This window comes from Globicephala melas, chromosome 1 (genome assembly GCF_963455315.2).
Source record: "Globicephala melas chromosome 1, mGloMel1.2, whole genome shotgun sequence".
Lineage (NCBI taxonomy): Eukaryota > Metazoa > Chordata > Mammalia > Artiodactyla > Delphinidae > Globicephala > Globicephala melas.
In genome coordinates, this window is record NC_083314.1 from 59,653,091 (window position 1) to 59,669,235 (window position 16,145).

The following is a 16,145-nucleotide window of genomic DNA, read 5'->3' on the forward strand; positions in this document are numbered from 1 at the left end:
ATGGTGTCAGTGCTTTATTATGAGCCAGACTAGGTATTTTTCTGAATGCTTGGGAGGAAAAGGGTATTATTTCCAGCCCCCTCTACAAAATTTGAAGAACTTTTCTTTAGTAATATTTCTTTAAAAAAATTTTTTTTAATTTATTTTTATTTATTCATTTATTTTTACACCTTTATTGGAGTATAATTGCTTTACAATGTTGTGTTAGTTTCTGCTGTACAACAAAGCAAATCAGCTATATGTATAAATATATCCCCATATCCCCTCCCTCCCACCCTCCCTATCCCACCCCTCTAGGTCGTCACAAAGCATCGAGCTGATCTCCCTGTGCTTCTTATTTGTGCCACTAATCTATCGATAAACAACATTACATTGTATAGATACATAAGTCGTTTCTGTACCAGGAATGAGGTTTTATTCAGCGAGGTAGAGTGTAGTGGTTGAGAGTATGGTCAGTGAGATCAGACTGCTTAAGATGGAATGCCAAGTACTGAAGGCTACATAACCCCTCTGAGTCTTCACCTCATCTGTAAATGGGGGCTATTAACATTACTTACCTTGTAGGGTGATTTTTACGATTAACTGAGATGATGTACCTACAGGACCTAGAACAATGCTTGATATATTTAAGTACTCAAATGTTATAAATAATTTTTTATTTTTAATAAATAATTTGTTATTGATGATCTGAACTTTAACACTTCAACACTTTTTCTTCAAAGACTGTTTAATTTGTTCAAGGTTTACATTTTAAAGGAAATATATCCAAGAGATCATAAATGTTGAGTGCTAAGTGTGGCTCATTCTATTGTGTTGGTTGGCTTATGTTTTGTTTTTTTTTAAATATAGTTCAACATGGATCGAGTTAATGTTGAAGAGTTTTATGAAATTTATAAAGGAGTCGTGTCTGAGTATAACGTAAGTATCAAAATACATGTAAAGCATTGGTACTGAAAACAACTTGTGTATCTTAAATCTTGTAGATCTCAGTATAATTTATAATCATGAAAGTATTGCTTGAAGTATTCATGATTCTGCCAATTGCCAACTGATCATACCAGTGACTGAGGCATTTTTTATCCCTCAGAGCCACTGGGTCAGTTTTAAAAATATGATCCTATTTCATTTATGAAACAAAAATATACAGGAATCAAAAAAACACTTTGCTGAGATATTGACACATTTTGATATTATCTATGAACATTATAAAATTCTCAAGGTGGAAGACTGTCCAAAATGCTTTAAAAAGTTGAGAGCAAATAGTTCTTAATGTAACTTCATAGCGGTAGTTAGTGTCTACTTAATGCTACAAATGCAGATAGAATCATCTGACAATGTGATAGAGACTGAAGAAATGGTTAGACTTAAAGGGAGTTGTTTAGAGGGCAGTGAAATTCATTCTTGAAAACAAGACTATATTCAGATAAACTGAATGTTGTTTCTTAAAATAATACATGATAGATATTTAATCAAAGTTAGTTTCTTTCGCCTTTTATCAAATTAGATACGTTTGTGCTGGTGGCCTGCCTCATCCCCCACATTATTTTATAGAGAATTTTGGCTTTTTTTTTGCATAAAGTTCACTATTCCTGACAATGAAACTAGATTCCCTTCTCCTCACTTCTCTATGCCCTTTCCTTTCAACCTACTTTAAGAAATGACCTGAGCCTTTGTCTTATTTAGCCCTACATAGTAAAGACCAATAATGAGATATTATATTTTGCATTCGGCATACTGGTAGTGATCCACCCTTCTTTAGAGGAACCAGTGTTCTTTTGCTGTAGGTTATCGAACTTTAATCTTGTTAGCTTCCTGATTTTAGAGTTATGCTCTTTCTTTTCTTAAATGGAAGAAATTTTAAAATGTGTTCTTATTTTTTATTAATTTATTTTAAAATTTTTAAAATTTTCATTTTATATTGGAATATAGTTGATTTACAATGTGGTGTCAGTTTCAGGTATACAGCAAAGTGATTCAGTTATACATATACATATATCTATTCTTGTCCAGATTCTTTTCCCATTCAGGTTATTACAGAATATTGAGTAGAGTTCCCTGAGCTATAAAATAAGTCCTTGTTGGTTATCTATTTTATATATTGTAGTGTGTGTATATGTTAATCCCAAATTCCTAATTTATCTCTCCCCCGCCCCCCGCCGTTTCCCTTTCGGTAACAGTAACTGTATTTTCTAAATCTGTGAGTCTGTTTCTGTTTTGTAAGGAAGTTCATTTGTATCATTTTTTTAGATTCCACATATAAGTGATATCATACGATGTTTGTCTTTTTCTGTCTGACTATGCTACAATTTTTGATGACAATTTGTATGCTTTCAATTAAATTTATTACCTCATCTCAAATTCTTAGGGCTTATGAATTTAGCTATTACCTATTATTTTTATTTTTTTAAACATCTATATTGGAGTATAATTGCTTTACAATGGTGTGTTAGTTTCTGCTGTATAACAAAGTGAATCAGCTATACATATACATATATCCCCATATCCCCTCCCTCTTGAGTCTCCCTCCCACCCTCCCTAGCCAACGACTCTAGGAGGACACAAAGCCCAAGCTGATCTCCCTGTGCTATGCGGCTGCTTCCCACTAGCTGTCTATTTTACATTTGGTAGTGTATCTATGTCCATGCCACTTTCTAACTTCGTCCCAGCTTACACTTCCCCCTCCCTGTGTCTTCAAGTCCATTCTCTACATCTGTGTCTTTATTCCTGTCCTGCCCCTACGTTCTTCAGAACCTTTTTTTTTTTTTTAGATTGCATATATATGTGTTATCATATGGTATTTGTTTTTCTCTTTCTGACTGACTTCACTCTATATGACAGTCTCTAGGTCCATCCACCTCACTACAAATAACTCAATTTCGTTTCTTTTTATGGCTGAGTAATACTCCATTGCATATATGTGCCACATCTCCTTTATCCATTCATCTGTCGATGGACACTTAAGTTGCTTCCATGTCCTGGCTATTGTAAATAGAGCTGCAGGGAACACTGTGGTACATGACTCTTTTTAAATTATGGTTTTCTCAGGGTATATGCCCAGTAGTGGGATTGCTGGGTCATATGGTAGTTCTATTTTTAGGTTTTTAAGAACTATACTGTTCTCCATAGTGGCTGTATCAATTTACATTCCCACCAACAGTGCAAGAGAGTTCACTTTTCTCCACATCCTCTCCAGCATTTATTGTTTGTAAATTTTTTGATGATGGCCATTCTGACTGGTGTGAGGTAATAGCTCACTGTAGTTTTGATTTGCATTTCTCTAATGATTAGTGATGTTGAGCATCCTTTCATGTGTTTGTTGGCAGTCTGTATATCTTCTGCCCATTTTTGGATTGGGTTGTTTGTTTTTTTGATGTTGAGCTGCATGAGCTGCTTGTAAATTTTGGAGATTAATCCTTTGTCGTTGCTTCATTTGCAAATATTTTCTCCCATTCTGAGGGTTGTCTTTTTGTCTTGTTTATGATGTCCTTTGCTGTGCAAAAGCTTTTAGGGTTCATTAGGTCCCGTTTTTAGTTTTGTTTTTATTTCCATTTCTCTAGGGGGTAGGTCAAAAAGAATCTTGCTGTGATTTATGTCAAAGAGTGTTCTGCCTATGTTTTCCTCTAAGAGTTTTACAGTATCTGGCCTTACATTTAGGGCTTTAAGCCATTTTGAGTTTATTTTTGTGTATGGTGTTAGAGAGTGTTCTAATTTCATTCTTTTACATGTAGCTGTCCAGTTTTCCCAGCACCAATTATTGGAGAGGCTGTCTTTTCTCCATTGTATATTCTTGCCTCCTTTATCAAAAATAAGTGACCATATGTGTGTGGGTTTATCTCTGGGCTTTCTATCCTGTTCCATTGATATATATTTCTGTCTTTGTGCCAGTACCATACTTTCTTGATTAGTGTAGCTTTGTAGTATAGTCTGAAGTCAGGGAGCCTGATTCCTCCAGCTCTGCTTTTCTTTCTCAAAATTGCTTTGTCTATTCAGGGTCTTTTGTGTTTCCATACAAATTGTGAAATTTTTTGTTATAGTTCTGTGAAAGATGCCATTGGTAGTTTGATAGGAATTGCATTTGAATCTGTAGATTGCTTTGGGTAGTATAGTCATTTTCACAATGTTGATTCTTCCAATCCAAGAACATGGTATATCTTTGCATCTGTTTGTATCATCTTTAATTTCTTTCATCAGTGTCTTATAGTTTTCTGCATACAGATCTTCTGTCTTCTTAGGTAGGTTTATTCCTAGATATTTTATTCTTTTTGTTGTAGTGGTAAATGGGAATGTTTCCTTATTCCTCTTTCAGATTTTTCATCTTTATTGTATAGGAATGCCAGAGATTTCTGTGCATTAATTTTGTATCCTGCTACTTTACCAGATTCATTGATTAGCTCTAGTAGTTTTCTGGTAGCATCTTTAGGATTCTCTATGTATAGTATCATGTCATCTGCAAACAGTAACAGTTTTACTTCTTCTTTTCTGATTTGGATTCCTTTTACTTATTTTTCTTCTCTGATTGCTGTGGCTAAAACTCCCAAAACTATGTAGAATAATAGTGGTGAGCGTGGGCAACCTTGTTGTTCCTGATCTTAGTGGAAATGGTTTCAGTTTTTCACCATTGAGAATGATGTTGGCTGTGGGTTTGTCATATATGGCCTTTAGTATGTTGAGGTAGGTTCCCTCTATGCCTACTTTCTGGAGGGTTTTTATCATAAATGGGTGTTGAATTTTGTCAAAAGCTTTCCCTGCATCTATTGAGATGATCATATGGTTTTTCTCCTTCAATTTGTTAATACAGTTTATCACATTGATTGATTTGCATATATTGAAGAATCCTTGCTTTCCTGGGATAAACCCCACTTGATCATGGTGTATGATCCTTTCAATATGCTGTTGGTTTCTGTTTGCTAGTATTTTGTTGAGGATTTTTGCATGTGTGTTCATTAGTGATATTGGCCTGTAGTTTTTTTGTTTGTGACATCTTTGTCTGATTTTCGTATCAGGGTGATGGTGGCCTTATAGAATGAGTTTGGGGGTGTTCCTCCCTCTGTTATATTTTGGAAGAGTTTGAGAAGGATAAATGTTAGCTCTTGTGTAAATGTTAGAATTCGCCTGTGAAGCCATCTGGTCCTGGGCTTTTGTTTGTTGGAAGATTTTTAATTTCAATTTCAGTGCTTGAGATTGGTCTGTTTATATTTTCTGTTTCTTCTTGGTTCAGTCTTGGAAGGTTGTACTTTTCTAAGAATTTGTCCATTTCTTCCAGGTTTTCCATTTTATTGGTATATAGTTGTTTTTAGTAATCTCTCATGATCCTTTGTATTTCTGCAGTGTCAGTTGTTAGTTCTCTTTTTTCATTTCTAATTCTGTTGATTTGAGTCTTCTCCCTTTTTTCTTGATGAGTCTTGCTAATGGTTTATCTATTTTGTTTATCTTCTCTAAGAACCAGTTTTACGTTTTATTGATCCTTGCTATTGTTTCCTTCATTTCTTTTTCATTTATTTCTGGTCTGATCTTTATCAGTTCTTTCCTTCTGCTAGCTTTGGGTTTTTTTTGTTCTTCTTTCTCTAATTGCTTAAGGTGTAAAGTTAGGTTGTTTATTTGAGGTTTTTCTTTTTCCTCGAGGTAGGATTGTGTTGCTGTAAACTTCCCTCTTAGAACTGCTTTTGCTGCTTCACATAGGTTTTGGGTCATCATGTTTTCATTGTCATATTTTTCTAGGTGTTTTTTGATTTCCTCTTTGATTTCTTCAGTGATCTCTTGGTTATTTAATAGCGTATTGTTTAGCCTCCATCTGTTTGTATTCTTTACATATTTTTTCCTGTAATTGATATCTACTTTCATAGTGTTGTGGTTAGAAAAGATACTTGATACGATTTCAATTTTCTTAAATTTACCAAGTCTTGATGTGTGACCCAAGATATGATCTATCCTAGAGAACATTCCATGAGCACTTGAGAAGAAAGTGTATTCTGTTGTTTTTGGATGGAATGTTCTATAAATATCAATTAAGTCCATCTTGTTTAATGTGTCTTTTGAAGCTTGTGTTTCCTTATTTATTTTCATCTTGGATGATCTGTCCATGGTGAAAGTGGGGTGTTAAAGTCCTCTACTATTATTTTGTTATTGTTGATTTCCCCTTTTATGGCTGTTAGCATTTGCCCTATATATTGAGGTGCTCCTATGTTGGGTGTATAAATAGTTACAATTTTTATATCTTCTTCTTAGATTGATACCTTGATCATTATTTAGTGTCCTTCTTTGTCTCTTGTAATATTCTTTATTTTAAAGTGTATTTTGTCTGATATGAGAATTGCTACTCCAGCTTTCTTTTGATTAGCGTTTGAATGGAATATCTTTTTCCATCCCCTCACTTTCAGTCTGTATGTGTCCCTAGGTCTGAAGTGGGTCTCTTGTAGACAGCCTAGATACAGGTTTTGTTTTTGTATGCTTTCAGCTTTCTGTGTCTTTTGGTTGGAGTATTTAATCCGTTTACATTTAAGGTAATTATTGATATGTATGTTCCTATTACCGTTTTCTTAATTGTTTTGGGTTTGTTATTGTAGGTCTTTTCCTTCTCTTGTGTTTCCTGCCTATAGAAGTTCCTTTAGCATTGGTTGCAAAGCTGGTTTGGTGGTGCTGAATTCTCTTAACTTTTGCTTGTCTGTAAAGGTTTTAATTTCCCCATTGAATCTGAATGTGGTCCTTGCTGGGTAGAGTAATCTTTTTTTTTTTTAACATCTTTTTTGGAGTATAATTGCTTTACAATGGTGTGTTAGTTTCTGCTTTATAACCAAGTGAATCAGCCATACATATACATGTATCCCCATATCTCCTCACTGTTGCATCTCCCTCCCTCCTGGGTAGAGTTATCTTGGTTGTAGGTTTGTCCCTGTCATCACTTTAAATATGTCCTGCCACACCCATCTGGCTTCCAGAGTTTCTGCTGAAAGATTAGCTGTTAACCTTATGAGGATTTCCTTGTATGTTATTTGTTGCTTTTCTCTTGCTGCTTTTAATATTTTTCCTTTGTATCTAATTTTTGATAGCTTTATAAATATGTGTCTTGTTGTGTTTCTCCTTGGATTTTTCTTGTATGGGACTCTCTGTGCTTCCTGGACTTGATTGACTACTTCCTTTCCCATATTAGGGAATTTTTCAACTATAATCTATTCAAATATTTTCTCAGTCCTTTTTCTCTTCTTCTTCTGGGACCCCTATAATTTGAATTTTGGGGCATTTAATGTTGTCCCAGAGGTCTCTGAGAATGTCCTCAATTCTTTTCATTCTTTTTTCTTTATTCTGCTCTGTGGTAGTTATTTCCACTATTTTATCTTCCAGGTCACTTATCCATTTTCTGCCTCAGTTATTCTGCTTTTGATTCCTTGTAGAGAATTTTTAATTTCATTTATTTCGTTGTTCATCATTGTTTGCTGTTTAGTTCTTCTAGGTCCTTGTTTAACGTTTCTTGTATTTTCTCCATTCTATTTCCATGATTTTTATCATCTTAACTATAATTACTCTGAATTCTTTTTCTGGTAGACTGCCTATTTCATCTTCATTTGTTTGGTCTGGTGGGTTTTTACCTTACTCCTTCATCTGCTATGTGTTTCTCTATCTTCTCATTTTGATTAACTTACCTTGTTTGGGGTCTCCTTTTCACAGGCTGCAGGTTTGTAGTTCCCGTTGTTTTTGGTGTCTGCCCCCAGTGGCTAAGGTTTGTTCAGTGGGTTGTGTAGGCTTACTCGTGCAGGGGACTGCTGCCTGTGTTCTGGTGGATGAGGCTGGATCTTGCCTTTCTGATGGGAGGGACCACATCTGGTGGTGTGGTTTGGGGTGTCTGTGAGCTTATTATGATTTTAGGCAGCCTATCTGCTAATGTGTGGGGTTGTGTTCCTGTCTTGCTAGTTGTTTGGCATGGGCATCCTGGTTGTAGAGTGGAGCTGGTAATTGAGTGGAGCTGGGTCTTAGTGTTGAAACAGAGATCTCTGGGAGAGCTCTCGCCGATTGATATTATGTGGGGCTGGGAGGTCCTTGGGGGACCAGTGTCCTGAAGTCAGCCTCCCACCTCAGAGGCTCAGGCCTGACACCCGACCAGAGCACCAAGACCCTGTCAACCAGATGTCTCAGAAGAAAAGGGAGGAAAAAAGAAAGAAAGAAAAACTAAATAAAATAAAATAATTAAAATATATTATTAAAATACAAATATTAAAATGTTATAAAAATCCAAAAGAAAGAAGAGAGCAACCAAACCAATAAACTAATCCACCAATGATAACAAGCACTAAAAACTATACTAAAACAAGAAAGAACAAGAAAAAAACGGATAGAATCCTAGGACAAATGGTAAAAGCAAACCTATACGGACAAAATCACACAAGAAGCATACACACACACACTCCCAAAAAGAGAAGAAGGGAGGGAAAAAAAGAAAAAATATATATATAATAGGAAGAGAGCAACCAAATCAATAAACAAATCTACCAGTGATAATAAGCTCTAACTACTAAACTAAGATAAACATAAAACCAGAAACAAATTGATGCAGAAAGCAACCCCCAAGTCTACAGTTATTCCCAAAGTCTACTGCCTCAGTTTTGGGATGATCCATTGCCTATTCAGGTATTCCAGAGGTGCAGGTACATCAAGTTGATTGCGGAGATTTAATCTGTTGCTCTTGAGGCTGCTGGGAGAGATTTCCCTTTCTCTTCTTTGTTTGCACAGCTCCTGGGGTTCAGCTTTGGATTTGGCCCCGCCTCTGCGTGTAGGTCGCCCTCTGGCATCTGTTCTTCGCCCAGACAGGATGGGGTTAAAGGAGTGGCTGATTAGGGGGTTCTGGCTCACTCAGGCCAGGGGCAGGGACGGGTACAGAATGCAGGGCGAACCTGCAACGGAGGAGGCTGGCGTGACGTTTCACCAGCCTGAGGTGCACCATGTGTTTTCCCGGGAAAGTTGTCCCTGGATCACGGGACCCTGGCAGTGGTGGGTTGCACAGGCTCCCGGGAGGGGAGGTGTGGATAGTGACTTGTGCTTGCACACAGGCTTCTTGGTGGCTGCAGCAGCAGCCTTAGCATTTCATGCCCACCTCTGCTGTCTGTGCTGATAGCTGTGGTTCGCACCCTTCTCTGGAGCTCATTTAGGCAGTGATCTGAATCCCCTCTCCTCGTGCACCCCGAAACATTTGTCTCTTGCCTCTTAAGCAGTTCCAGACTTTTTCTGGACTCCCTCCCAGCTAGCTGTGGCGCACTAGCCCCCTTCAGGCTGTGTTCACGCAGCCAACCCCAGTCCTCTCCCTGGGATCTGACCTCTGAAGCTGGAGCCTCATCTCCCAGCCTCCAGCCCCCCCAGCAGGTGAGCAGACAAGCCTCTCAGGCTGTTGAATGCTGGTCGGCACCGATCCTCTGTGTGGGAATCTCTCTGCTTCACCCTCTGCACCCCTGTTGCTGCGCCGTCCTTTGTGGCTCCGAAGCTTCTCCCCAACTCACCCCCTATCTCCACCAGTGAAGGGGCTTCCTAGTGTGTGGAAACTTTTCCTCCTTCACAGCTCCCTCCCAGCGGTGCAGGTCCTGTCCCTATTCTTTTGTCTCTGCTTTTTCTTTTGCCCTACCCAGGTACAAGTTTCTTGCCTTTTGGGAAATCTGAGGTCTTCTGCCAGCATTCAGTATTTGCTCTGTAGGAGTTGTTCCACGTGGAGATTTTTTTTTTGAAGTATTTTGCAGGGAGGATGGTGATCTCCACGTCTTACTCTTCCGCCATCTTGAAGGTCCCCTCCACCGTTCTTATCTTAACATCATTTATTCAACCAGTGACACATGTTTTCCATTTCTTAAATCTTCCCTTTTTACATTTTCCTTCTTTTGTGTGTTTGATTGGCTTTTTAAAAAATATGGTTAGAAGCAACTACCTTTATTAATGCACATTATATTATAGTTTTATTGTACATAAGATGAACAGACTCGTGGAGGCATATCTTACAGTAGCCTTGATCCTGAGTTACATTCTCATACAACATCAGGTAGTATTGAATTTGGTAGCAAGTAGCAGTTGAGGACATTAATGTTTTATGTACATATCTGAGGTAGGCCATATTTCCCTTTGGTAAAAAACTTTTTTTTAAAAAAAAAGCCTCATCTTTTTCTTTTATTTTTTATTGAGGTAACATTGGTTTATAACATTATATGTTTCATGTGTACAACATTATATTTCTGTGCTATACTGTGCTTTGAAAATACCATACATGCAATTTTTTTATATACTATACATTTACTTTTAGAATTTTTTGATCTTGGGATTCTGGAGATAAAGATAAAAACATCACTGAGTGTATTTGTCATTTCCCCTGAGAAATCAGGAATTTGAATGGCAATAGCAATATTATACTTTAATGTCAGGACAGCCCAGAATGATTGATATTGATGTACTTTCTTCGGTTTAATCTTCTCAGTAAGATATTGTCTGTAATTACTATTTAAATCTTGTAATATTAATAAAAGAACCTACTTAGGAGAAGGAACAGAGGGACTGTTTGGAAGGGGAAAAACTACCTTATTTCAGAGTAATTATTAGTCTTGTGAGTAATTTTTAGTAATGGTTATGATTTTTATTCAGCTTAAATGGCTTATTCCGCTGAAAACAAGTATTTCAGATTATTGGTTTGTAGCAGTATCTTAATGGGAGAATGCACTATATATATGAACCAGAATATATCAATATCCAGGTATCTTTGAGATGTTACTGCATTTATATGATATAAAATTTTATTTATGCTAAGAAATGTTTCCTTGAACATTTTCCCCAAAGGGGAAAGAGTGTTTTTATCCCAGTAATATTTTATTGAAGTAAATGTATTCTTATGAATGGTATATAGCCTCTGATTCTTTTAAAGTTCTTTTCCCATTTCATGATTCTGACTATTTCATTCAAAGGAAGTTGTATGATGGTCTGTATTCATATACTAGAAATGCATATGATTGGGATATCTTACATTGGGTAGTTTGGGATAGCAAAAATCAGATAGCAAATCCTGGGTCTCATTTGCTATTGTGATTGTTGTATTTCCTCTTGGGTCTCTTATTTTTCATGACAGTTAATATTTAGGACTCAAGTTTTAAGTTCAAGGAAGAGGTAAGTTTTTAAATGCTGGTACTGGATGTCTCTTAATTTTATGAGATTTATTTAATTCTATAAAGTAGGCCATGTAAAAATAATCTTAAGAGGCAACATAGTCTAAAGAAACAAAAACAGGTGATCTGATTCTTACTCTGACTTTTAGTACAGCACTTTACCCTCTTTGTCTTCAGATTCTTACTTATAAAAGAAATAAGATATATAAGGTCATATTAGTGGTTTCATCCATTTTATTGTTTTGAACTTAAAGATGTAAGGGTGTGAAATGTAGAATATGTAGTGTGAAATAGTACAGCATCACTGACACTGTTGTACCAGATATTTTTTAATAATTCTACTCTAGTTCTAGGTTTTCCCATGTTACTTGCTTGAAACTGTAAAATTTTCCTGTTTCCCAAAATTCATTGCAACAGCTTACAGCTTCCTGACCTCAGTTTCCTTTGTTGTTGTTTTTTTTTTTTGGCTATGGAGTCAGATGCAAAGTTCAAATCCCAAACACACCCACCAGCTGTGTGACCATGGAAGTTATTTACCTTCTTTAAGCCTTAGTTTACCCATATATAAAATAGAAACAACACTATTACTTTATGAAGTTATTGTGATTAAATGAAATAAACCATGTAAAGCAGTCTCACATACTGAGACTATTGCTTTAGTAAATATTAGCTATTTTTATTATTACTACTATTATTGTTATTACTGTAGCTGAGAATCTTTATAGTAGATTCTGTGTTGATCATTTACAGTTAAATTTGCTGTTTCAGCATTTGCAGTCATTAAAAGGTAATAATTCCTATCTTATAGAGTTATCATGATCCAATTATTTACCATACATGTATTGAGTATCTCCTGTGGGCCGTACAATGTGTTGGCTACCAGGGAGACAGAAATGAACAAAAAAAGCACACTACCTGCATTCATGGAGCTTATGTCCTGGTGAGGAGAGATATTAAATCAGACATCCCACTGCAACTGCTTAAGGATGGTAGTCAAAGGGCTATTAAGGAAGGAAACAAGTGCTTTTTTGTTTGGCAGTGTTTTGCTTAAGTAAAGACCTAGGTGACTTGAGAATTCTGTTAATTCTTTTAATTAATTAATTCTCTTAATCTGTTAACAGAATTCTCAAGTCCATTTTTTAAGGAACACTTTTTGCTATTGATGGAGTCCTTTTCTTTGCATTTTGTGCAGCCCTCTATGTTTATCGTTTTACTGGTATTTGTTATTAATACTGAAAGAGAGACAGGTGAAAGAAAGGTGGACAAAATTTACACTTCTGTTTTTGGATAACATGCTCATGCCTTCTTCTACCCCTACTGACAACTTGGCTCTTGACATTTATGTGTAGGCAGTACTTCAATTTCATTAGACAGAAAATCCTACTCAACATAACTATCCATAAAAATCAATTTCATATGACCTTTGTGAAATAGTAAAGTGACTTCAGGGGCATACATCTAGGGATTCTAATGAGTAGGGTTCTGTGTACCATATTAATTATGAAGTTCTCTCCCTCCTTTAACTTCTGGCATTTCTAGTAGGCATGATGACTGAGTTTGGATTAATATTTAAATATTCTGTAATAAATTGCCTTTATTTTACTTTGGCATTATGTATCATAAACCTTCAAAAGTCATTAAAATGGTTTACATGGCCCTCCATGATCTGGCCTCATCTCTTAACTGCTTTCCTCTGGTCTCACTCAGATCCTGATACCATGGCTCCTTTACTGATCTTCATATACCCCAACTGTACTTTTTCCTCCAGGCTTTATATGTATTTTCACTTCTGCCTGAAGTGTTCCGTTCATTGAACGTTTCAGACACTGTGAGAGGCACTTTTCTTTGACCATGGTTTTCATTAAACCACTTCACATATAGAGTTAAGAACCCTAAAAGAGTATACTTCCATTTCTTCTCTCCTATTCTACATGCTGTTGTCATACATTTTACATCTATATATGTTATAAATTCTGCAATACATTTTTAATATTTTTGCTTTAAATAATCAATTACATTTTTTCTTTTTTAGTTGCTGTGAAATATGTTTTATATTTACCCACATGTTTACCATTGTTTTGTATAGATCCATATTTTTGTCTGGCATTATTTTTCTTCTGTCTGAAGTACTTCCTTTAACATTTTCTGTGGTATGTGGCTGGTGGTGGTGAATTCTCTCAGATTTTGTTTGTCTGAAAAAGTCTTTTTTTAATTGAAAGATCAGTGATTTACAATATTATATTAGTTTCAGGTGTACAACACAGTGATTCAATATTTTTATAGATTATATTCCATTTAAAGTTATTAAAAATAATGGCTATATTTCCCTGACAGTATATCCTTGTTGCTTATTTTATGTATGCCAGTTTGTATGTCTTAATCCCATACCCCTGACTTGCCCCTACTCCTTTCCCTCTCCATACTGGTAACCATTAGTTTGTTCTCTACATCTGTGAGTCTGTTTCTCTTTTGTTATATACATGTGTTTGTTTTATTTTTAGGATTCTGCATATGAATGATAACATATAGAGTATTTGTCTTTCTGTGACTTACTTTACTAAGCCTCTAGGTCCATGCACATTGTTGCCAATGGCAGAATTTCATTCTTTTTTATGACTGGGTAGTATTCCATTGTATGTATATATACCACATCTTATCCATTCATCTGTTGTTGGATACTTAGATTGCTTCCATATCTTTGCTCTTGTAAATAATGCTGCTATTGGAATGCATGTATGGTTTTGAATTAGTGTTTCCATTTTCTTCAGATATATACCCAGCAGTGGAATTGCTGGATCATATGGTAGTTCTATTCTTAGTTTTTTGAGGGGCTTCCGTACTGTTTTCCATAGTGGCTGCACTAATTTACATTCCCACTGAGAGTGTACTTGGGTTCCCTTTTCTCCAAATCCTCACCAGTGTTTGTTGTTTGTAGACTTTTTGATAATAGCTATTTTAGCAGATGTGAGGTGATATCTCATTGTGGTTTTGATTTGCATTTCTCTGATGATTAACAGTGTTGAGTATCTTTTCATGTGCCTGTTGGCCATCTGTAGGTCTTCTTTGGAAAAATATCTATTCAGTTCTTTAATCGAGTTGTTTGTTTTTTTGATATTGAATTGTATGCGCTTTTCATTTATGTTTTGATATTAACCCCTTATCAGTCATAGCATTTGCAAATATTTTCTCCCATTTAGTAGGTTGTCTTTTCATTTTGTCAATGGTTTCCTTTGCTGTATAAAAACTTTTAAGTTTAATAGGTCCAATATATTTATTTTTGCTTTTATTTCTTTCGCCATAGGAGACAGATCCAAAAAAAATATTGCTACGATTTATGTTAAAGTGTTCTGCCTATGTTTTCTTCTAGAAATTTTTGGTTTCAGGTCTTACACTTAGGCCTTTAATCCATTTTGAGTATATTTTTGTATATGGTATGAGGAAATGTTCTCATTTCACTCTTTTACATGTGGCTGTACAGTTTTCCCAGCACCACTTGTTAAAGGGACTGTCTTTTCTCCATTGTATATTCTTGCCTCCTTTGTTGTAGAGTGACCATAAGTGTGTGGGTTTATTCTGGGCTCTCTATTCTGTTCCCTTGATCTATGTGTCTGTTTTTGTGTCAGTACCATGTTATTTTGACTACCATAGCTTTGTTGTATAGTCTGAAGTTAGGGAGCATGATACCTCCAGCTTTGTTCTTTGTTTCCTGAAGATTGCTTTGGCAATTCAGGGTCCTTTGTGGTTCCATATAAATTTTAGGATTATTTGTTTGAATTCTGTGCAAAATTTTATGGCTATTTTGAAAAGGGATTGCATTAAATCTATAGATTGCTTTGGGTAATATAGCCATTTTAATAATATTAATTTCTGCAGTCTTTCCATTTCTTTGTATTGTCTTTAATTTCCTTCATCAGTGTTTTATGGTTTTCATAGTATAGGTCTTTCACTTCCAAGACAAGGATGCCCACTCTCCCAACTTTTATTTAACATAGTATTAGAAGTCCTAGTCACAGTAATCAGACAAGAAAAGGAAATACAAGGCATCCAGATTGGAAGGGAAGAAATAAAACTGTCATGATTTGCAGATGATATGGTACTATATAGAGAAAATTCTAAAGTCTCCGTGAAAAAAAACTATTAGAATTAATAAGTGAATTCAGTAAAGTTGCAGGATATAAGGTTAATATATAGAAATGTGTTGCTTTTCTATACACTAATAATGAACTATCAGAAAGAGAAAGCAAGAAAACAATCACCATTTAAAGTTGCATCAAATTGGCTTCCCTGGTGGTGCAGTGGTTGAGAATCTGCCTGCTAATGCAGGGGACACGGGTTCGAGCCCTGGTCTGGAGGGACCACATGCTGCGGGGCAACTAGGCCCGTGAGCCACAACTACTGAGCCTGCGCGTCTGGAGCCTGTGCTCCGCAAAAAGAGAGGCCGCGATAGTGAGAGGCCCGCGCACCACAATGATGAGTGGCCCCCACTTGCCACAACTAGAGAAAGCCCTCGCACAGAAACAAGACCCAACACAGCAAAAATTAATTAATTAATTAATAAACTCCTACCCCCAACATAAAAAAAAATAATAAAAAAATAAAGTTGCATCAAAAAGAATAAAATACCTAGGAATAAACTTAACCAAGGAGGTTAAAGACCTATACTCTGAAAAAGTCTTTATTTTTCATTCATTTTGGAAAATATTTTCCAAATGTTTTCTCAACCGGGTATAGAATTCTAGATAGGTTGTTGTTTTTGTTTTTATCCTTATCTTTGTTCTACTGTTATGTTTCTTTTTTCGGATGTTTCTAAGGTTTTTGTTTTTACTGTTTATCACTGGGTTGTTTTATTTGTTGTTGTTGTTTTATAGCCAATTTGATTATGATGTGCCCTACTTTATTTTTCTTTCCATTTATTCTCCTTTGATTTTGTTGGATATGTGAGTTTGTCGGTTTCATCAAATTTGAACTCTTTTTAGCAATTAATTCTTGAAATATATTTCTGTTCATCACCCTTTCTTCTTTTGG

General features: G+C 35.9%; 1 protein-coding gene across 4 annotated transcripts in view; it reads left to right on the top strand.

The window, feature by feature from the left end:
* NME7 (NME/NM23 family member 7) overlaps window positions 1–16,145 on the top strand; it is a 260,189-nt gene that overhangs the window by 109,407 nt on the left and 134,637 nt on the right. For all 4 annotated transcript variants that reach the window (XM_060296672.1, XM_070043985.1, XM_070043988.1 and 1 more), the window contains one exon: window positions 850–918. In XM_060296672.1, coding sequence (XP_060152655.1) covers window positions 850–918 — 69 coding nt within the window. The remainder of the gene's footprint in view (window positions 1–849; window positions 919–16,145) is intronic.